Source organism: Megascapheus bottae, chromosome 7, assembly GCF_031878675.1.
Source record: "Megascapheus bottae isolate mThoBot1 chromosome 7, mThoBot2.hap1, whole genome shotgun sequence".
In the NCBI taxonomy this organism is placed as follows: Eukaryota; Metazoa; Chordata; class Mammalia; order Rodentia; family Geomyidae; genus Megascapheus; species Megascapheus bottae.
Genome location: NC_143515.1, coordinates 66,863,501 through 66,886,709, shown reverse-complemented (window position 1 = coordinate 66,886,709; position 23,209 = coordinate 66,863,501). Strand labels below are relative to the sequence as shown.

The window sequence follows — 23,209 nt, the reverse complement described above, 5'->3', positions numbered from 1 at the left end:
TCCCTGAGACTTTCTGTTCAAGGCTAGTGTTCTACCACTTTGAGCCTCAGCTCCACTTCCTGTTTTCTGGAGGTTGATTGGAGAGTCTCATGGACTGTCCTGCCCAGGCTGGCTTCAAACTGTGATCCTCTGTCCTCTGATCTCAGCCTCTTGAGTAGCTAAGATTACAGGCCTGAGCCACGGGTGCCTGGCAATTGTGGTGTGAGTCTGAAGAAGGAAATGAAAGCTGTTTGGCACTATGGAAGTGTCTCATCTCAGTTCATCCTTACACCTCTGAGGGCGTAAATGAGGCCATCTTACAGATAGGACAGTGGGGCTCCAAACAGAGCTGGGGTCCCCATTGTACCTCACTGTCTCCTGACAATGTTTTTGCCTTCTGGGGATATTTTGTAGAGAGTGGGCAGAACTCTTGGCTGGAGGCAGGAGCTGGGAGCATGTTGGCTCAGAGGGTACAGGATGGGTCAAGGCCCAGAAGAGATGGAACCATGGGAGCAGAGAGTGATGGGCAATGGTTGGGTTGGGAGCTAGAGTCCTGCTGGTTGCAAAGCAGGCAGAAAGAGGGGTGGCATGGTGGCCACACCCATCCCCAAGGTGCTCTCAGGTCTGCACTGGCAGTTCTGGTGACAGTGAGAAAAACAGTCCCCACCCTCTTATTCTCTTCCAACCAGGACAGTGGTGCCAGACCAGGACTTCTATCTATGGCTGTCACCCTTGGTCAGTTCCAAGTCTCCAGATGAAACGCCTGCTGCTGCCCTGGAAAGGCCCACAATGTGGGGTCGGGGGAGGAGGGAATCTTTCCAGGGAGGGAGAAGGGGAGGAGCCATGGAAACTGGAGAGGAACAGGCTCAGCATTCCCTGGGTGACAGGCTCCCAACAGAGAGGGCCCTTTCTCCTCCAGAGGCCCCAGGAGAGTTCTTTTTCCCCTGGCTGCTGTCTAGAGGGCCTTAGCATCCTGGTTTAGGACAGTGTTCCTCTGCCTATAATGGGTGGTCCTCCTGTGGCTCCTAGGCTTATCCTCTGCAAGTCCTTTCTAAATCTACTTGGAACCAGCTGTGCCTGGCTCGTTCTCAGCTGGAGTTGGGAGATATAGACAGGTGGTAGCCATTGTGTCAGCATTTCATGTCCCCTCTGCTCCTCTCCTTAGCATTTTGATCTCCATTCCTCATCCTTTATGTGGTCGAAGACAAAGAAGCTGCCATCAGTAGCCTTTTCTGGGCTCCTCAATTGCAACTTATTTCTTTGAGACCTCCTTGATTTTCCCACAAAGGGCTGATGGGAAAAGGGTCACAATAGAGATTGAAGCAGTCAGTTCCAGGGATTCTTTTTTTTTTTTTTTTGCCAGTCCTGGGCTTGAGCTCAGGGCCTGAGCACTGTCCTTGGACTTTCTCAAGGCTAGAGCTCTACCATTTGAGCCTCAGCACCACTTCCGGCTTTTTTCTATGTATATGGTACCGAGGAATCGAACCCGGGTCTTCATGCATGCTAGGCAAGCACTTTAACCACTAGGCCCCACCAGGGATTCTTAAACCTATGTTTTGGGGGAAGGGGGACATGCAGTAAGGAGTGGGTAAAAGTGGTTCAATTTGTCTGATTATAGCACATATGTTTCATCAATTGATTGAGAACCTGCATGTTTTTCTGCATAAGGACTAAGAAAATTTTCCTGGGGAAAAAGAGGGTGGAAGGAGATTGGCAGGGAGGGCTCCTACTCTAACACATAGCCCAGGCATTGCCACTTCCTGACACCTCCCACATTTCCCCCTCAAGGACCAGGGATCAATGAATTATGTTTTGCTAGCCTAGATTCTTTTTCTCTGAACTGTAAGCACAAATGCAAGCACATTTCCTTTTTAGTAAAAATAGCACATGTAGAAAGAGCAGACTGGACACAGATTCCTGTCACGTGTGCATGGCAGGACATTTTCAGGGCATGGCCTACTCTTCTCAGCAGAGGACAGACAGACTGGGTGCAAACTGGGACCAATGGCCTCCCTCTGCTGAGAAGAGACCTTGGGTCTCATTTCACTGGGCCAGGGTGCAAGCCAGGCTGTCTGCCTGATAATCACTGCTTGGTTTTAGATCAGAAAAGCCAGAGGTTCCTCTGCTCCTAATTCCCATTACCCAGAGAGTGGCAGAAGGCCCAGTTCCTTTCCTTCACGTTAGAATGGAAACTTCCTTTGTTTCCCTGATGGTTTGGGGGAGGCCGGGCTCCATATGCTTGATCTGAGCCTCCATTGCCTTCCCAGTAGCCTCTGGGGTTGAGTGAAGGCTTGGAAGGCCTTCCAGGAGCTCCAGACCTCCTCCCTGTATCTTCAGGGGCCCTGGGCATACACAGGGTCTTGCTTGTTACCTCCGGAAGCTCTTCTCGCCGGGTGGTCGGGAGCTGGGACGGGAGCTAGGGAGTAGTCCATCTGTTTCCTGGCTGTCCTTCTCTTCCTCTGGAAGAGACTCATCTCCCAGGAAATCTCCATCATCCCAGGATCCCACTGTGCCATCAGTGGCCTGATATCGGATCTCCACACATAGACTGGTCTGGAAGGAGAGAGAGTGCTGTGAGTGGCAGGGGCAGAAGTAACAGCCTCCTGTGGGTTCTCTGATGCCTTAGGGGTGTTTACTGCAACTCACAGGAATCGAGTGAGGTAAGAATCCAACCTCTCCACTCTACTTTGTAGATAAGAAAACCCAGAAGGCGCTGGTGGCTCCTGCTTGTAATCCTAGCTGCTTGGGAAACTGAGATCTGAGGCTAGTGGTTCAAAGCCAGCCCAGGCATGAAAGGCCACAAGACTTTTATCTCCAGTTAACCACCAGGAAACCTGAATGTGGCAATGTGGCTCAAGGTGTTAGAGTGCTAGACGTGAGCTGAAGAGCTCAGGGACAGAGCCCAGACCCAGAGTTCAAGCCCCACAACTGACAGAAAGAAAGAAAGAAAACCAAGATGACATTCAGACTCCGCAGCTTAATAGACCACTGGTCCTGGTCCCTGATCGGTCTCAAGTGCAGACCCCACCCACCTCTGGTCCACTGAGCCTGGGCCTGAGCCAGTGCTCTGAATCAGCTATATGCACAGTTGAGAGTACCATTCACTGCCCCTAAAGACTAGGTCACTTCCTTGTCTTCAGAGCTGTAGCTATGTACATGCTTGAGACCAAATGATCTGGGAGAAGACCCAGGCCCTGGGCTCCCTACGAAGATCTCAAACCAGCACTTTTCCTACTCCCCACCCGCCACCCCACCCCCACTCTCCTGGGAGGCGGCGATCTTGGGAATGTCCTGGGCTTTTCCTTTGTGGAGAGTGGAGCTCCACGGCCAGGCTCCAGCTTAGCAAGTGAGCGATCTGTGTCTTTGGACCACTTTATCTCTAGTTTCTTGCCACATAGAGGAAGGCTCAAGTTTCCTTCTCAATACCCATGTAAATGGAAGTTTCCCAGACATAGCTGCCTTCGACCCAGATCTGGGGCGACTTGCTCTCGTGTTCTGACAGGAAGTCTTCCCTCAGCTTGGGTTTCTCAAAGGAAGAGGAAGGTACACCCATTTTCTGAGCTCTCATTTTGCTAGATGTTATGTGAAGATGCTTTCACAGATTCCACTGATTTCAATGCTTCAGCCTCTCCCACCTGACACAGTAGGAACGTAAGTTACTTGCCTGAAGTCACACAGTTAGGAGCTGCTGAGGCTGGGATTTGAACCTGCTTACCTGAATCCAAGTCCAATATCCTTTATCCTGAGCTAGTGTGACCAAATGTGTTCATGGAAACAACATGGTAGCCTGGATCTGGAAGCCCTGTTGTCTCAGGGCTGCCTCCGTTGTCTAAGCTTGAACAAATCCACTCCCCACCCAGGACCTCAGCACTGCCATTCATCAGCCTGTACAGTAGACCCTCCATGTCCCCTCCCTCACCTCACAGACCCTCAGTGTGATTCTGGAACTATAGATGTGTCTGTGTCCGTTGATCCATGCCCACATCCTGGTGCTTGCTCCTCTTACCTCCCACACTGTTCTCTTCATACAGACTGCCATGTTTTTCTCCAACTCTTTTCATTCCCACTCCTGTTGTGGCTTTTGCATCTCCTCCTCCCTTGCTTTGGTAGCTGAACCCCACTCCCTGACTTCAAGAAGCGCTCATGCCAAGCCCAGAAGCTCCTTGTTCTCACAAGGTTCTTGTGTCAGGCACTGTGGGAATTTCTGCCCCCGTCAGAACACTTTTCAGACAGAGGGTAGTTCCGTTTGGCTCTGGGAGCTATCGTCTTGACCCCACACCCAGGTTATGTCTGCCTAATACTGTGTAAGGCCATTTCTTATGGGGGATCATAGTAGACCTCCACTTACATGTGGTAAACTGAGAGTAGAAGATAATAGCTATTAATTTACACATTTATTGAGCACCTATTATGTGCTTACTTTCTCAGTACTTCCTGGGTATTCTCACTTAATCTTCAAGACAATCCACATTCTACTTTGCAGAGGATACATAGCGTCCCCTAGTGTGCATATGTCCACTGACGTGCTAGGGTGTGACAAGAATAGAAAATGAGTGCCTTTCCGTGCTGGAGGGTCTAGCCGCAGGAAGGGCACATTGGCTCTGTAAGGCTCAGCCTTGGCCTTTGGGTGGTGAAGGTCTCCTTAGCCATTCCTGAGCTGGGTCCTGTCAGAGAAAAGATGGCAGCTCCACTGCCGTCCTGGCACTGGCACTGTAGGAAGGGTAGCGGTCCATCTGGAAAGGGCAGCCTGCCCGTTGGGGCCCCAGGCTGCAGAGGAGCTCTGGCAGAGTCTCCCTGAGTCTCCTCCCTCCCCCCGCCCCGCAGCAGCACACATGGATCAGTCCTCAGACCTCCCTCCATGTGGAAGACAGGAAGTGAAGCGGCCCTCGGGTGACCCCATGATGGGAAAGCCGGGACGCTCTGGGCAAACCCACCTTGATAATGGCATTGTTGTCATCCATCAGTGTGTCGGTCACCTCTACGTGGTTGTCCTCCACCACCTTCTGCAGCACCATGCGGAAGGTCCCGACGAGCCTGTGAAGGGCAGAAGAGGCATGGGAGCTTCACAGATGAGGTCAGACAGAGCAGCAAGGCTGGCGAGGGTCCCTGGAGACAGCGGCTCAGGAGTCAGGGCTGGCCAAGGTTGCTTCGTGACGCCTCACACATGTGCATGGTTCTGGGAGTGAGGTGCTTGCCCTGTGATCTCCACAGATGGGGTCAGGACAGGGGGAGTGGGGTGCACCTGAGTCCCCACTGGACAGCCTCCAGATGTGTGTGGAGAAAGACTGAGACTTCTGGAACACAAGCCTACGGCCAGCCCCACCCAAAAACAACACACAGACTAAAAGCAGAAGGACGGAGACATGGCTCTTGTAGTAGCACACCTGCCTGGCAAGTGCAAGGTCCTGAGTTCAAATCCCAGTACACACATGCACATGCACGCACGCACACGCACACACACACATACACATGCACGCACACCCACCCACACATGAACACACACACTCCACACCCCCCCACACGCACACACATGGGCCTGCACACACACACACACACACACACACACACACCCCACAAGCACACACACGCACACACACACACATGCACACACACCCTCCCATCTGGATAGAGGATGTTTGGGAGCAGCCATGATGGATGGATTGTTTCCCCCAGGAGCTCAGAGCCATGTCTGCCAACCGGCCCACCAGAGTGACTCCACTACTCCTCCACGCCAAAGCCTAGCCAGGCTTCTAGACTCTTCATGGAGCAGCACAGTTGAGGGCCTGGATCCTAACCACGTCTCTCCTCAGCTGGGGAAATGCCTCAAAGAGAAATGCCCCTGAGTCTCAGCTTTTGTCCTTACAAGCTGAAGGATAGCTAGGACAGCAGACGCATGGCTGTAATCCTAGCTTCCCGGGAGGCCGTGCGCGGAGGACTGTGGTTTGAAGCAGCTTGTGCAGAAGAGTTTACGATTTGATGAAAAAAAAAAATGCTGGGCACAGTGGCTCACACCTGTAATCCCCGCTACTCAGGAGGCTGAGATCAGAGGATCAAGGTTCAAAGCCAATCTGGGCACAAAAGGACCTGAGATTCTTATCTCCAACTAACCTCTACTAGCAAATGGAAAGTGGGGCTTGGCTCAAGGGTAGGGTGGTAGCCTTGAGCTGAAGAGCTCAGGGCAGCCTTCAAGCCCCATCACACACACCACACACACACACACACACATGCGCGCGCGTGCGCGCACACACACACACACACACACACACACACACACACACAGCTGCGCTGGAGGTATGGCTCAAATGGTAGAACACAGACTGAGTAAGCAAGTTGAACCAAACTCAAGGCTAGATATGAAAATGCTTGTCAGAATATAGATAACAGGGACACCCCGGACCCTCCAAACTGTGCCCACTGGTGGGAGGTGAAGGCACTGCTGATCTGAGCCCTGAGCCACTTTCCGTGGCATTAAGCACTGCCACTGCCACCAAGATCCACCTTCTAAGGTGCAGTCCTCATACACAGAGTCCAAGGAGTCCGGTGCACACCACTGGCTGCCCCTTCAGGGGCTGCGTTGGCAGATGGGGTGCACCTGGGAACATGCAGGCCTGACAGGTGTCCAGGTGGTGCTGATGGGGCACAGTTGTGAGTGTTTGACCTACTCTGAATCTTTGCCAACTGGCTTTTCAGGTTGCTATCATTCCACTAGGATCTGGTGAGCTCCTTCTGTGAGCCCGCCCCTTGTGTCCCCATCCCTTAGCCAAAGGACCTCTCCTCGGTATCCACAGAGCTACTGCAGTGTGACAAGACACCCCCAGGAGGCAGGAGGGAGCTATTCCCCTGCAAGTTCTCCGAGAAGCCTCTGGTGGTATCCAGGTTTCATTGCCTGAGATTTTGGAGGGCTGTGAGAGGGGAGCTGGTCCAGCACAAATCCTCTGTGCATTCAGAGGCTTTATTTATTTATTTATTTATTTATTATTTATTTTGCCAGTCCTGGGCTTCCTTGGACTTTCTCAAGGCTAGAGCTCTACCACTTGAGCCTCAGCACCATTTCCAGCTTTTTTCTATGTATGTGGTCTTCGTGCATGCAAGGCAAGCACTCTACCACTAGGCCAAACTCCCCGCACTGAATTCAAGGCTTTTAAGCCTCTGCTAGACGTGCTGCTGGTGGTGACAGTGAGGAGTGGAGGCCTTCTGAACATAGCTCCCACTGCTACTCCACTGGCACTGGTTTCAATGCATGGCCAGCTTTGTTCTGCTTGCTAGCAAATCTCCATTCCTTGTGCTCTGGTCCAATTTCTATGTACACAGACTCCATGGTATCCCAGAGAGGATCAGTAGAGACAACAGAAGTGTTCCATATGTTGGCTCACCCAGCGGTAGCTAAGGGGTGTGAGTGGTGTGTGTGTGGGGGGAAGGGTTCTATCACCTAGCATCTGTGTGATTCTGGATTGTTCTCCAGCTTCTTTGAGCCTTGGTTTATTTCTTCCCAAACAAAATGATGTTACCTGCTTCCTTGGTGCTACCAACCCCTCCTCCTTCACTACTGCAGTGCCAAGCCTGGCCTCCAGAGGGCGCAGGAAGGGCTCTGGCTCTGGGTCCAGGCTGCTCCCTGCTCTTGCTGCTCTGCAGAACCTCACAGAGGCAGGACTTATGTGGGATCCCAAGGATGTGGCTGGGAGTTTGTACCTTCAAAAAAATGAACTTGCCGTACTCTGAGGGAGTGGCTTAAAAAATACCATCAGTTCTCTACTTTTTTCAAATAAAAATAAAAACTAAGCCAGTAGCTAGTGGTTAAGACCAGTCCTGTAATCCTAGCTACTCAGGAGGCTGAGGTTTGAATATCGAGGTTCAAAGCCAGCCTGGGCTGGAAAACTCATGAGACTTTTATCTCCAAGTAGATACCAAAAGACTCAAGTGGTAGAGCACTGACCTTGAGTGAAAAAGCTAAGCCTAGGTCCTTATTTCAAGTTGCGCGCGCACACACACACACACACACACACACACACACACATTTTTTTTTTTTTTGCCAGTCCTGGGCTTGAGCTCAGGGCCTGAGCACTGTCCTTGGATTTTCTCAAGGCTAGAGCTCTACCACTTGAGCCTCAGCACCACCTCTGGCTTTTTTCTATGTATGTGGTACCGAGGAATCGAACCCGGGTCTTCATGCATGCAAGGCAAGCACTTTAACCACTAGGCCAAACTCCCGGCCCCACACACACACATATTTTGAGGTGGAAAATAGATACTACCTTGGTCTTGTAAAAAGTATGAAGTTCCTCATTGAACTTTGCTCTTTTTCTAATCCAAAAGGGTGCGTACTTAAAATGCAGCTTCAAACCAAAGACCTTCATGGCACCTCCACCCAGCAGGCTGCCCTCAGCCCACCCTCTACAGAGACTCTCTGGAAAATGGAGCCAGAATGGGAAAGAGAGCCAGGAGCAGAAGCAGGTAGGGAAAGCCCCTGGCTTTGCCATTGTGTAACCTCAGAGTGATCGTGCCCGCCTCCACTATCCTCTGTGCATTCAGTGGGGTCCCCCTCCTCTAGATGGCTTAGTATGGAGGAGCTGTGCTGATCCCTGAACAGCCACATCATTTTCTTGGAAATGGAGGCGTGAGGCCATTCATTCTGTGAGAAAGATCACTGCCCAGGAGATCTGCCTCTACCTTGAACCTGTTGTATGATCATGGACAAGAGCCCTTGCTGGGCTTTAGTTTGCCCAGGCTGTTAGGTAAAGAATCTAGACGGTAACCCAGTCATCTAACAACTGCTCTTATGGTTCAAACAGAGCCCCATTACAAAGAGAGTACCCATGGAGGAGCCGGGCAGGCTGGGTAGAGGTAAGAGTCTCTGCCACCTACCCAGGAGGAGGCCTCGATGCAGATGGCCAGCCTACAGACTGACCACAATAGACCAGCAACCTGGCACCAGAATCTTGTCAATAATTCATCTTCTCCCCCTGGGAGCTGGTGTCAACTGACCTGGGCTAGGCCAGGCCTCCACTGTGCTCCTGGCTTTTGAATTATTCAGGACTTTTGGCATCATTGGCAGCTTCGAAGCTGGAAGCTGGGGCAGGCCATGGCCCCTCAAGGGTCTGAACAGGCATTGTGGAGGCATGAGATCCTCTGATTCCAACATCTTGTCCTCATGGAAACCTAAGATTCCTGGACAGAGGCCCTAGTTCCAGTTAGCTGAGCAATGTGAGGCCTCCAGGTCCCTGTTGAGAATGTTGTTCCATCATGACTCCCGTGGGAGAGGAGTGCCTGATGGGAGATATCCACAGAACTAACGGCTAGGACAGGGTAGGCTCTGGGAAAACAGAGCCCTGACTTGTGGATGGGGATCCCTGAGTCCTTCCTGACTCCTAGCACCCCCACCCCCAAGTGCCTCAAGTCTCGATGGACCAGTGTCTTCACAAAGTGGTCTTTCACCCCAGCTCTTGGCCAGTAGCATCCTGAATATTCTACAGTAGAACTCTTCCATTCCAGCCTATGCTTCCTTGTGGGACTTCCCACTCTCCCTTAGATGGGGAAAGAGAGGAGTTAGCTCTGGGATAGGAACCACTCCCCCTTCTATCCCCCCTCTGGAGTCTGAGCCTTTAGGATATCCACTGGGCCATGGGCCATCTCTCAATTTCTGGTTTGTTTGTAGGAGTGCTGAGGTGGTTAGGGTTCCCCACTGGTCTGTGGCTCGTCCAACAGAACCATGAAAGGATTTAATAACTTCAGCATTTCCCTCATCACTGCTCAAATGCTGGTTGTTGGGAGTTACTGGGGCACAGGAAGAGGACGTAGAAAGCATATATCCTAGCCCTGGCTCTTCTATTATCTACTTACATGACCTCAGTGTACTCTCTAGGACTCAGTTTCCCCTTCTGTACAATGAGAGTTGCACTGGCTGAACTCCAAGATTCTGGATGCTCTGACATTTGTGAACTGGCCCCTGGGGGGGTTTTGGATGCCTTTCCTGGCCTCCTATCCAGCCTCTCTTCCATGTCCATTTGATCTGCGTTAGCCTTTCTCGTCATCTTGGTTCCTGTCCTCATAAGTCATCAGGGTAGCTTACTCTAGAGAAGACAGCTTGTTACCCAGAGAGAAGGATGGAAGCCACCAGTAATAAACACCTCATGGTTCAGCCTTAATGTCACAGAACAGAAGCTCCCTGGGGGAGGGTACCTTGCTTTGCTGCTCACGACCGTTAGGCCTTTGGGGACTGATCCCAAACAGGCTAGAAGGCTAGGTCCCTATTGTAAGAAAGGGTAGAGAAAGGACAGGACGGACAGTCCCCTCCAGCTTCAACCCACACTTACTTGTTGCTGAAGACTTTGCTGTAGTTGAAAATCTGAACCTCCAGCATCTCATTCTTGTCGATGTCGCTGGCCACTGGCCACCGGAATGTCTAGAGAAAGAAGGACAGCTGTGCTCCTAGATGGAAAGAGCGGGTAGGGGCTGTGGAGGGGGAGAGAGGAGCCCCTAAAGGATACGGTCATTCCTCACATGGACTCCAAAGACAGTACTCAGAGAGGTTTAGCGGGCTGTCTAAGGCCACGTGGGCCTTGCAGGACTTACTGAGACCTCATCAAGAATTCCGGTTCCCCACAGGCTGCTCCTCACTGCCTCCCAGGTCCTTAGGGTGTGGTGCAGCCAGGATGAGGCAGGCCCCTGAGCACCAGCACACCGTGGTCGGGAGCCTGGGCTGTGCTGATGGAAACTGCGTTTCTAGCTCTCCCCATCAGTCACGCTGACTCTGCTCCAACTACCCTGCATTGCTCTTTCCTGCTAATGTCAGAGCCAGATTTTACTGTATGAATGCTATTGTGGTCAGACCCTGTTACCATCTCTTCTTCCCTCCCTCCCTTCTTCCTCCCTCCCTCTTCCCCCCCCTCTCCAGTACTGGGACTTGAACTCAGGGCCTCACACTCTGTCTTAGCTTTTTTGTTCAGGGTTGGTGCTCTACCACTTGATCTATACCTCCACTTTGAACTTTTTGTTGGTAAATTGGGGATGAGAGGCTCTTAGATGTGTCTTCTTGGGTTGGTTTCAAACCAGGATCCTTCGGTCTCAGCCTGCTGAGTAGCTAGGATTGCAGATGTGAGCCACCAGCACCTGCATTGCTCACTGTTTTAGATGTAGACTCTTGGGTCTTCCCTAAACTTGAGATTTTTCTCAACGCTCTCAAAGTAGCAACCACAGCCCAACTTAAAGATTAAAAGGTGCTGAACACCCCATTCTGCAGAAGATCCAGTGATGGGCAGAGCCAAGTGACGTCATACCCCAGTCCTCATGGAACCCTCCTTCCTGGATCATAACTCAGGCTGAGCAAGGGCTGAGGATCTGCTGGGGAAGCGGGGGGGAGGGGGTGGCTTCTGGAAGTCCACTGTGCAAGGTGGGACTTCTCCCACATTGGAACTCAGAGGGGTGGGGTTGAAGGGGCCATCCTGAGGGTCACCTCCCTTCTCTTCAGGACTGACCATGTCCCCATATCCTCCTGATGCGGGCATGGGAGGGAGGAAGAGGCGACTGAGGGAGGGTCACAGGGGTGGATAGGCTGAGAGGCTGAGCAGGGAAGATGGACCCCTTCCCCCACACCCAGAGACAGGTGGCCTGGTGGCCCGAGGGCCGCAGGCAGCTTTAGCTCTTGCTGTCTGATCCCTGTGGCAGCTCAGCGCAGCAGAGCGTGTGGTCTTCTTAATGAAATTGCTTGTATGGGGCTGCAGGGAAATAAAGCAACTCTGAAAAGCTCAAGTCATTAGCCATGGCTGAGGGGAGAGGGCGCCTGCAGACTAGCTTTCTTGGGAGGAAGGACCCAGGGTGCTTGATCTACTTGTGAGCTGGGATAAGGCTTGCATGGGAAGGCCAGAAGGATGGGGGGAAACTGGAGGTGACTGTAGAAATGGTACCCTCTGGAGGAGTGGTTGAATGGCCCCTGAACTGCACCCCAGCAGTGGACAAGCAGATGGAAGCTGTTGGGCCTCTGCTTGTCCACAGTTGGGGTGCAGTTCAGTGAATTTGGGGTACACATGGGTGAGCCTGCCAGGTGAGAGTATCCCCTGCCGGGGGATTAGGGTAATAATCCAGGGGGAAAGCACCTGGAAATGGGTTCACAGAGCCCTTCCAGGGACTTCTGGGCCAGAAGGGGTGCTTCCAGGAAGGAGCCACCAGGGGACCTGAAGACAGAAATGATCAGTACTACCAAGCCTTCTCAGAGGATTCCAGGGAGAGAAACAAGTCTCCAGGAGTCATGGGTTTGTCCTGCCTCTAACTTCTTCTGCCTCTTAAATGTGCCTCACTTTTCTCTGCCCATACTCTCTGCTCACTCCTCTCCTCTCCTGTTTTAGTCCTCATCACCTTACCAAGTTCATTTTATCTTCTACTGGTGTTTGTGTGTGTCTCTCTGCCTCTGTTTCTCTCTTACCGTGTTTCTTTTTCTCCTGGCTGCTTATTAGACTCATTTCCAGAAGCTATTAGAAATGCCAGGTCCAGCTGGGCATGGCGGCTCACCCCTGTAATCCTAGCTACTCAGGAGGCTGAGATCTGAGGATCACAGTTCAAAGCCAGCCCAGGCACTAAAGACCGTGAGACTCTTATCTCCAATTAATTACCAGAAAACCAGAAGTGGCACTGTGGCTCAAGTAGTAGGGTGGTAGCTTGAGCTGAAGAGTGCAGGGACAACGCCCAGGCCCACAATTCAAGTCCCATGACTGACAAAAAGAAATGCCAAGGCTGGCATTGAGAGTGCTTAACTGGCACGTCTGGGTGGCACAGTATGCTGCTTGCTCTGCCTCACTGTGTGTAGCCATTTGTCATGCTATGATGCAATCCCTCACCAGATGCCACACATACATAAGGCACAGAACCGTTAGTCAAATGAGCTCTTCTTCTCTATAAATTACTCTCTCTTAAGTACTCTGTTATAGCAACAGAAAACAGACTGAGACAAATATCTTTCTCACAGGGCCGTTGAGAGAACCAAATGGAAAGACATAGCTGACGGGCTTGTGTAAGGAACAGAGATGAGCAGTACTGCAGAAGCGAGAGGAATTTTTTAGTCTCTATTTTTCCCATGGGAACTTTGCGCGTGCCTGTAGCTGCCACATCTTCCTGGCCTTTCCTCTACTCTGCATTTTCTCTTCCACCCTTTCTTCCTCGGCCTGTTGATTTCTCTTGTTTCTAAAAGAGAGACATCAGAAAGCATTCTCATTCTGATTTCATTTCTCCGTATCTTGTTTTCCCTGTCACTTCGCTTTCCTCCAGCTAGAATACACACATGGCAGAGAGCACAGCAAGATGGGAAAGTCTGGAAGTTCAGGGGACCTTAGGGGTCCATTATACCATCCCCATGAAACACTCTGTAGGCCGTGGGCTCTCTTACTGATGGGAAAAGACTTCCTTCCAGAAGGTTTTCCCTCTGGGTGGGATTTCCCTGAATGCTGCTCCTCAGGAGCGAAGCCCAGCCACATGGAAAAGCAGCTCTTGTGTTTCAAGTGGAGAGGGAAATGGCACCCAGGGCATGCAGTTGGTTTCTTAGATTTTTCTGCTTAAGATGGCTGGGCACCTGGATCCTCGACCTCAGCCTCCTGAGTAGCTAGGATTACAGGAGCCATCAGTGCCCGGCTTGGTGGCAGACGCTGGACAGTTGCCTAAGGCATCGCTAGCATGAATCACTCCCTGGATCTACAACCTCTAAAGACGACATCTTCGATTTTGAGGAGTATCCTGAAAACTGGCAGCCAGGAAACTGGGTCAAGAGGGTCTAGCACTGCACCTAATGCTCCACTCCATCGCCTCCCCAAATCCCGGAATGTATGCTTGGTCCCACTGGAGAATTCAAGCGACAGCTAAGCCAGACATTGCTGCTTAAGATGTCACAGGTCGGCAAACCTCATTTGGAGGTACTGATTTACTGGGTACCATCTGTTTGCCAGCTTCTGGGCATGGAATATGGGGGTACAGGGTGTTTCTCAGTCCTGGGATACCCTGGGAGCAGAGAGGTGGGTACCCTGGCCTGGGGGAGACAAAGAGGAGCCCCAGAAGCCCAGGCTTGGCCTGACATGGCTGCTCCTGCCCAGGGTGCCGTGTTCCACATGCTATCTGCCTCAGGATCTGGGACTCCACACACAGGCTTCTCTGCCACGAACTGGAGAAATGACCTGGCTTATGTCCAGCTTCGTCACTGACTGGACCCGGTACTATCCTCAGTCAGCAAGAGAGCATCCTAAGGGAGAGTCTTCTATACTTTTTGGAGGAAAGGAAAATTCGGGCAAAGATGTGACATGTCATGGACAGAGGCAGTCAGGAGAGCCGAAAGAACTAGGTTCAAGTGCCATGCTTGTGGTTTTTGCTCACTGTAAGACAGTGAAGTTAAACTAAGTGGCCCACTGAGGTTCCGTTAAGTGATCCTATCTTTGACTCCTGATCTTGCCGGGCCAAAGCCAAGAGCTCTTGCATACGACCCCTCCTTCTAGTCACAGGATGGTAGTAACAGGTACCAGTCCATTCATGCTTACACTTTCAATATCCTCCCTGCCCGTGCCAGGCCAGGGATGAAAGGACCAGCACGTGCCTGTCCCTAAAGCTCATCGCCTCTGACTTCCAGGTACGAGAAAAAGTGGGCAGACAGAGCCCATCGTTAGCTGTCCATCTCACCACTAGGTTGTGTCTCTTCAGGGTAAGACTCAGTCTTTCTTGTCTACTGTGTAAGGCTCTTGGCCTGAAATCAGACAGTCTTGGGTTCAAATCCTGGCATGATTCCTTTTCAGGCTGATGATGTCCATTCAGTGAGTTCTAGTGAGGAGAGTGCTTGGCAAAGCTCTCAGTCCTCCCTGCCACATTTGAAGTGCTGAGTAAATAGCAATAGTTCTTAACATCATTACAGGATTCAACGACGGTTGGGATTCTGGCCTCCCCAGTGAGGTGTGCTCCACACAGAGCCTGTGTTTGATATTTGAGCCACACTAGATTGAACTGAAGTACACTGGGTGTAGCCCCTGATTCCTCTCAGGCACAAAGCCTGGGTTCTTCTCTGTGTCTGTGTGTCTGTCTCTGTTTCTCTTTCTCTCTCTTGGTCTCCCATCTAGAGTTGTAGTCTAAGTGGAGGCTCTCAGGTTGCAGCCTCTGGGAAAGGGGACACCACCTGGGCTCTGCCCGCCCCCTCAGCTCTGGCCCCCTCCACACTCCCCCACCCCCATTGTTACAGGAGCCTTGTCTTTCTTCTCCATCACTTCCTGCCTGCTCAGGTTGCTCAGCTCCAGCCCCTTGTCTGAGCCCAGGTGGGGTCTCCCTTACTTGAATCCATCTTCTTGGTAGGGCAGAGAGGGACATTGGCTTCCTTGCCCCACATTTCACTTGGGATACTCTGAGGTAGCTGGAGCAAGGGGACCTCCTATCCCACAGAAGGGGAGCCTGGGGCTTGGGGGACTGCCACAGCATGGGAGTAAGCTCTGGTCTCCGGACTCCCCGGTGTACAGACTTTATTGTTTTTAAGTCCATTCCAGAAAAGGCCCTGTGCACAGTGAGGGGGGAGAGGAAGGTTCTAGGAGGCTGGAGCCTTCTGGGAGAGCCATAAAAATTTCTCTCTCAGGATTATTCTGGAATCCTGACAGACTGGCTGTGCAGGGAGAGGCAGGAGAGTATGGGAGTTGGCTGCCAGGGGGGACAGGTAGAGCCACAGGCTCTCTTTGGGGGACGGGAAGCTCTCTAGATGCAGCACTAGGAAGCTTCCAACCCACTCTCTGGGTTGACCCTCTCCTCTGCAGCCCATAGGAAGGACCTGGAGATCATCATCTAGGGAATGTTTGCAGGAACTGGAAGGCAGAGGAAGGGCGGGAGGCTGTTGCTGTTGTGAAGAGGGCTAGCCTGCTAATATATGTCGATATTATGGGAGGCGAATTATCTCTTCAGGTTGTGCCAGGGGCTCCCCAGCTAGAAGAAGCCAGAACATTTAAATCCTCTCACATCCTGTCTCCACTTTACTGGGCACCAGTGGGTTCCTATGAGGAAACGAGGGCCTTCCCTTTCCCCTGGCAGGACAGGCCTTTTCCTACTTCATGGCCATTTCAGATTCTGTCAGAGCATCTGGCACACAACTCTCTAGGGGCAAGTGGCTCCATCCTATGATAGAAGAGACATCTCCATCTGACCCCCGATGGGCAGTCCAGGGAAAAGGAGGGACACGGTGATTAACTTTGAATGTCATGTGTGTGTGCGGCTCAAATGTCCCAGATGCACTGCATGGAAAGGGGTAGCAGTGCCCTTGGAAAGGGCTCAGGTTGCTCACTGGCATGTCCCCTGGGAGTCTCAGGAGGAAGGAGGTGGATGCTATGCCTTGCTGATTGAGGGCAGAGGCCCAGGGAGTAACTGGGCCATGGCCTGCCTAAGGAAATGAGGTGAGGGGTTGGGAGGAGTGGGGGGGGGGTAGCTTGAAGCTTCACAACAGCTTAGTATGCAGAGATGGTCTCTGCCACCGTCATCCAATTAGTCTGTTTATAGTCTTGCACAGCTAGGAGACAAAGGACCCCCTTCCCCCACACCAGTGCAGGTGAGGAATGCAGCTCTAGAATTGTTGGGGACATATGTTTCTGAACTCACAGCTTAGAAAAGCCCCATCTCAGGCTGGGAGTGTGGCCTAGTGGTAGAGTACTTGCCTAGCATGCATGAAGCCCTGGGTTCCATTCCTCAGTACCACATACACAGGAAAAGCTAAAAGTGGCACTGTGGCTCAAGTGGTACAGTGTTAGCCTTGAGCAAAAGAAGCTCAGAGACAGTGCCCAGGCCCTAAGTTCAAGCTCTAGAACTGGCAAAAAAAAAAAAAGTATTGATCAACCACTACTTCATGTCCTGTCTCAGGGAACAGCAGTTTTCTAAACATCTAGACTGTCTACTGTTTTCCCTCAAGAAGTCCATAGAGGAGACCCTGACTTGGGTAAAGGGACCTTTAGATTTCTGTGGTATCTGGTTCTCACATCTGCCCTCCTCTTCAACCCGGAGCCCCACACATATTGGCATTCTGTGCCTGCCTCAAACCTGTTACCTGACAGTGGTTGCTACTGGGAACTTGCTCAGAACAAAGACTTGAAGAAGCTCCCAGAGTGGGGACTGCACACTGGGAGCTGTTACCACCCACAGCAGGATCTGCAGAGTAAATGGGCCATCCAGAAATGTATTAGCAACACAAACCATTAAAAAGGACAAATGAGCAAATGAGAATAGCAGCATGGAGAACTTCCTTGGAAGGCAGCAAGAAAGGACTATGAAGCAAACAACTTAGAGATATGGCAACAGGGCAGAGAAGCCCTGAGATCTGAGGGTTCAAGTTGCAGGAAAGAAAATTATATTTAAAAAAATTCATGGAAAGGCTGAGTGCTGGTAGCTCACATCTGTAATCCTGGTGACTCAGGAAGCTGAGATCTGAGGATTGTGGTTGGAAGTGAAGCTAACTCCAGTTGATCACTAAAAAAGCCAGAAGTGGACCTGTGGTTCAAGTTGGACAACACCAGCCTTGAGGGAAAAAATTAAAGAATAGTGCCCAGGCCCTGAGTTCAAGCCCCATTCCTGACACATATGCACAAATAAGTAGAAGGAATATTTGAGGAAACAATGAAGATAGAATTGTCTACAATGACTGAAAGATAGAAGGCCATAGAAAGATGGAAGGCCATATACTTAAAAAGGTTACAAAAGTTCAAAACAGGAAGCATGAGAAAAACCTACAATTAAACCCATTATATATTAAAACTTAAGAATAGCAAAGCAAATGCCAGGCACAGTGGCTCGTGCATGTAATCCAAGCTACTCAGGAGGCTGAGATCTGAGGATCATGGTTCAAAGCCGGCCAGGGCACTGAAGTCCGTGAGACTTCAGAAAGCAGGAAGTGGGGCTGTGGCTCAAGGGGTAGGGCAGTAGCCTTGAGCTGAAGAGCTCAGGGACAGCACCTAGGCCCAGGTTCAAGCCCCATGACACACAGACACACACAGACACACACACACACACACACACACACACACACACACACACACACACAGAATAGCAAAGCAAGTGAATTATAATTTTCCTTTCTAGAGAAAAAGGGAAGCTCACCCACAAAATTCTCCAAATCAGCCTTCTCAGCAACACCAAGAAATAATACTTTTGAAACTGGAAAGAAAAGATCTTTGAACCTAGACTTTTATGTCTAGGAAAACTCTCAAAGTCGAGAAAATAACAAAAAAGAATCTCAGATTCACAGAACTTTGGAAAGCATGCTACAAAAAAAACTGAATCTAGGATACATTTGGAAGAAGTAGTCAAAGAAGAAGAGAAACAAATCAGAGAGAGACAAGATCTTCAAGACATCTAAGAAGTAGAGGTGATCAGAGATCTTGGCAAAGACTATGACCTTAAAAAAGAAGGCAAGAACAAATAGACCAAAAAGAGTCTACACATCCTTAAGAACCAAGGATCAAATCTGAACCCAGACAAGTAAACATGAAGCTGAAATGGGGGCAGGCCCAGAGGCATAAGAGTGTATTTAAATTTTTACTTTAGGGGAAAATCATAATGAGCGATTCCTTCGAATTCTCAACAATTTAGTTAGGGTGACTACTTTGAAAGCAAAAAAAAAAAAAAAGTACAACTTTCAACTAACAAGAGAAAACTTGGTCTAGTCAATGGCTACCTGGAAAAGAGAAAGGGCAAAGTAAGTTTGTTTATACTAGAAATTGAGCAATATAAAATAAGATTCTGATAGTAATAAGCTGAAGATAATAGAATGATAATAAATGATAAAAATGTATCAGTTAAAAGATACAAACACATAGGATACAGGTGGCTCATAGCCTACAATACTAACTACTGAGGAGGCTGAGATTTTAAAGATTGCAGTTTGAAGCCAGCCTGGGCAGAACAGTCTGTGAGACTCTTATCACTAGTAAATGACTCAGAAAGAGTAGAAAGTGGTGTTGTGGTTCACATGGTAGAGTGCTATCCTTGAGCAAAAGAAGCTTAGGGACAGTGCTTAGAACCAGAGTTCAAGTCCCAGGACTGGAAAAACAATACCAGCCACCCACCCGATAAATAATAAAGACACAAACACATTGGGTAAAGGAAAATTATATCTAATAGTACATATCATAAAAAGATATACATTAAGCTTTAAAAATATGTAGATATTGAAAATAATAATGAAAGAGATATGCCAGACAAATAAACCAAAGAAGAGATTATCAATCTTAACGTTTGATGACGTAGAAGTTAATGTAAAGAGTATATAAGGAAGAGATGTTACAGAGGAGTACCTGGAAAAATAGACAAGTAATTATAGCTATTCTGAATGCAAAGGCAAGTAGTAATACTTTTTTCTTTTTTGGTCTTGGGGCTTGAACTCACGTCTGGGTGCTGTCCCTGAGCCCTTCAGCTCAAGGCTAGCACTATGCTGCTTGAGCCACAGGACCACTTCCAGTTTTCTGGCAGTTAATTGGAGATATGAGTCCCATAAACTTTCCTGCCTGGGCTGGCTTTGAACTGTGATCCTCAGATCTCAGCCTCCTGAGTAGCTAGGATTACTGATGTGAGCCACCAGCGTCCGGCTATACTTTTTTTTCCTTCTAATACTAGGGCTTGAACTCAAGGCCTCAAACTCTAATTTGGCCTTTTTTCACAGATAGCTGGTGGTTCTATAACCCTTGAACCGTGTCTCCATTTCTTGCTGTTTGATGTTTATTTGGAGAGTCTCTGGGATTTATCTGCTTGAACTGACTTTGAACTGCAGTTGTCAGATCTCAGCCTCTTGGGTGGCTAGGATAATAGACATGAGATTATAGGCACCTTCATCAAAATCAGAAGTAATAAAACTTTAGGGAGAAAAGCACAAATCAAAATTGTAGTCAAGACTATGTTGAAAATGAACTATAGAATTTGTGGACAGGGGTGGGAGGGAAAAACTGGGAGAAGGAAGGGTGATATTATCACCCTTCAGCTGTCAGATGTGTACTCATCTGTACAAATCAGTAACCCCTCTATACATCACCTTCATAATAACAATAAAAATGTTAAAAATTGTAGTCAGAGATTTTATGACAAGTATTTCTGAGGCTGATAAGCCAAATTGAGCTAAGAAAACGAAGCAGAAAATGCAACTATTGAATAATATAATCAGCAAGCTCTAGCTTCATTAATATTGAATTATTTATATAACTCTATATCACATATATTCCTTTCAAGCAGAGGACACTTGTGGGCACGAATTGGGTCATAATAAAAGTTTAGTAAATCCCAAAGGATGGATATCAGGTAGACCAGATTTATTGATCACAATGTAAACTACAAATGAAGAAAATGAGAGCTTATTTGGAAACTAACATTTCCTTATAACTTTTGGGTCATCAAGGAATATAATAAATATTCAAAGTATAATAGTAATTACAAATGATGTGTCAAATTCATTAAGGTGGAGTTAAACTGCATACAGAGTAAAATGTACAGCTTTAAATATATTTACTAAAAAATAGGAGATGGGTGTTAGTGACTCAGGCTGATAATCTCGGTTTGAAGCCAGCCATGAGACTCTTTTTTTTTTTTTACCGATCCTGGGTTTGAGCTAAGGGTCTGAGCACTGTCCTTGAACTTTCTCAGGGCTTGAGCCTCAGCACCACTTCCAGCTTTTTTCTGTGTATGTGGTGCCGAGGAATCAAACCCGGGTCTTTGTGCATGCTAGGCAAGCACGCTACCAGTAGGCCAAACTCCTGGCCCAGCCATGAGTCTCTTATCTCCAACTGATGACCAAAAATGACTGAAGTAGTGGTATGGCCCAAGTAGTGCCAGCCTTAAATAAGAAAGCAAAAGCAGAGCACCTTGGCTTTAAGTTTGAGCCCCAGTACTGGCACACGTGCATGCTTGCACACGAGCACACACACACACACACGAAAAGAAAGGTTAGCTCATATCTAAAATATATCAACAGCTAAAAAAAAAAAGAATCACTCCAAAACTAATCTCCAAAGAAACAACCATCTCATTAAAATATAGGCCAAAGACTTAAGGAGAGTCTTCTCTGAAATAAGAATGGCCTATAGACACATGAAGAAATGCTGGACATCTCTGGCCATAAAAGAAGTGCAAATCAAAACAACCCTAAGATTCCACCTCACTCCAGTTAGAATGGCCAGGATCAAGAAATCTAACAACAACAGATGCTGGCGGGGATGTGGCCAGGAGGGATCACTACTACACTGTTGGTGGGAGTGCAAACTCGTTCAACCACTATGGAAAGCAGTATGGCAGTTCCTCAACAGACTAAACATAGAGCTCCCCTATGACCCAGCAATCCCACTACTTGGCATTAACCCAACCATCCAGAAACAAGGGCATACTAAATCCACTAGCACAACGATGTTCATTGCAGCACTATTTACCATAGCAAAGCTATAGAACCAACCTAGATGCCTCTCAGTTGATGAGTGGGTCAACAAGATGTGGTATTTATACACAATGGAATTCTATGCTGCTGTCAGAAAGAACGACATCTCCCCATTTGTAAGGAAATGGAAAGACTTAGACAAAATCATATTAAGTGAAGTAAGCCAGACTCAAAGGAACATAGGCTCAATGGCTTCCCTCATTTTTCATAATCAGTAGAAACCTTGGCTCTCCTAGTAGAGATTTACAATAGAGCAAAACCTAGATACATAAGGCCATATAGCATGACGCTAAATGAAAGGACCTCCACGATATAGAAACACGAAGCCATATAATGAATGATTGTTGTCCTTAATGTACTATGTTATCTCTCATCTCTTTTGCTGTCCCTTGGCGATCTCATATTGTTACAGTATTTCACCTTGTTATCTGCTATATTGTATATATGCGTATTTGGTTATTTGAAATCAATAGGAAATGGGGGAAAACAAGATGAGGGGCAGGGGTGGAGGGAGGGAAATGGGGACCAAAACATGAGAAAGGGTATCAATGTATGTGAAATAATGCACCTTCTATCTGGTGAATAAAATGTAACCCTTCTATTAATTACAATAAAAATATATGGAAAAAAAAGAAAAGAAAGGTTAGAAATAATAGGCTTTGTATTCAACTCAAAAAGTCAGGGAAAGAGTCACGAACTAAAATAATTAAGAAAGAAAAGGGTAGAATTTAGTGACTGCCTTTGTTGAAGCCCAGATGGGGTTCTGAGGCGCCCTTCAAGGCTTCGGAGAAGCACTGGGAAGGGTTCCCTGTTTCGCCCCATGAGGCCCTTAGCCCACGGCTTACCTTGAAGCCCATGAACAGGCCCAGACTGAGCAGTGGCCATGGAGCGGGGCCTGGCCAGACATGCTTTATGGGCCTCAGCTGGGCAGAGATTCCCGAGAGGGTTCTGCCTGGGGGATCTGCTACCCAGCCCACCTCCACCTTCTCCAGGAAGCTGCCAAGAGATGAGGTGCTCTGAGCAAGCCAGCCACTGGGGCACTGGAGCCAATAGACACCCAGAGGGCAAGGAGGGGTGTTTGTTCCTGTCTGGGTCAGGGCCACAGGACAGATGTCAGGAGGGGTTGCAGGTGTCCTACCTCATCGAAGTCAGCTACATCCTCGCAGTTCTCCAGGACCCGGGAGTAAAAGGACTGCCCTGTATGAGGAAGAGAGGAGACCCTGGAGTCAGACCTGTCTAGATAATGGGCTAGGGTCACACCTCCAGCTGGGAGTTGGTTGTTTTATTATGGGTCTTGAACTCAGGACCTGGTGCTCTCTCTTAATTTTTCTGCTTGAAGCTGATGCTCTACCACTTGAACCACACCTACACTTCTGGATTTTTGCTCCTTCATTCAAACTGATCCCCAGATCTCAGCCTCTCAAGTTAGCTAAGATTACAGATGTATGTATGGGGCCTGGCTTGGGAGTTATTTAACAGTATCTGACTCACAAAGTCCTTGGAATGAACTGGGACCCCATGGCTCCAAGACGAAGTGAGTCCCCTGGCAACCTCTCAGCAGCCCTTGAGGTCGGCAGGTCAAAGGCGATTCACTCCATCTTACAAATGGAGTCCTGGAAGGCCCAAGTGGCCAGAGTCAAGGTGAGAGTGGACCCCAGGGCTCTTGCATTACCCCGGGGTGCATTTCACACTCGGTTTGCAGCTCCCCAGCCATGCTGGCTGCCTTGGGTCATGCCATCACAGCAGAAATCTGGCCCAGTGGATATTGAGCCCTGGCTGTTTAATGGGGGTCTGCAGAGCTGCTTCCTTCTTTGACTCACCCCAGCTACCCCAGCGACT

The 23,209-nt window shown here is 49.2% G+C and overlaps 2 protein-coding genes across 8 annotated transcripts in view; one reads left to right on the top strand and one right to left on the bottom strand.

The window, feature by feature from the left end:
• Positions 1 to 23,209, bottom strand: part of Otof (otoferlin) — a 75,378-nt gene that overhangs the window by 42,110 nt on the left and 10,059 nt on the right. For all 7 annotated transcript variants that reach the window (XM_090336195.1, XM_090336194.1, XM_090336193.1 and 4 more), the window contains exons 2-5: positions 22,509 to 22,567; positions 10,290 to 10,378; positions 4,914 to 5,013; positions 2,351 to 2,532 (exon numbers count right to left, since the gene is read on the bottom strand). In XM_090336195.1, coding sequence (XP_090192321.1) covers positions 2,351 to 2,532; positions 4,914 to 5,013; positions 10,290 to 10,378; positions 22,509 to 22,567 — 430 coding nt within the window. The remainder of the gene's footprint in view (positions 1 to 2,350; positions 2,533 to 4,913; positions 5,014 to 10,289; positions 10,379 to 22,508; positions 22,568 to 23,209) is intronic.
• Cimip2c (ciliary microtubule inner protein 2C) overlaps positions 8,343 to 23,209 on the top strand; it is a 42,219-nt gene continuing 27,352 nt past the window's right edge. The window contains exon 1 of the mRNA XM_090337327.1: positions 8,343 to 8,430. Within this exon, the coding sequence (XP_090193453.1) occupies positions 8,402 to 8,430 (29 nt within the window). The 5' untranslated portion in view covers positions 8,343 to 8,401. The remainder of the gene's footprint in view (positions 8,431 to 23,209) is intronic.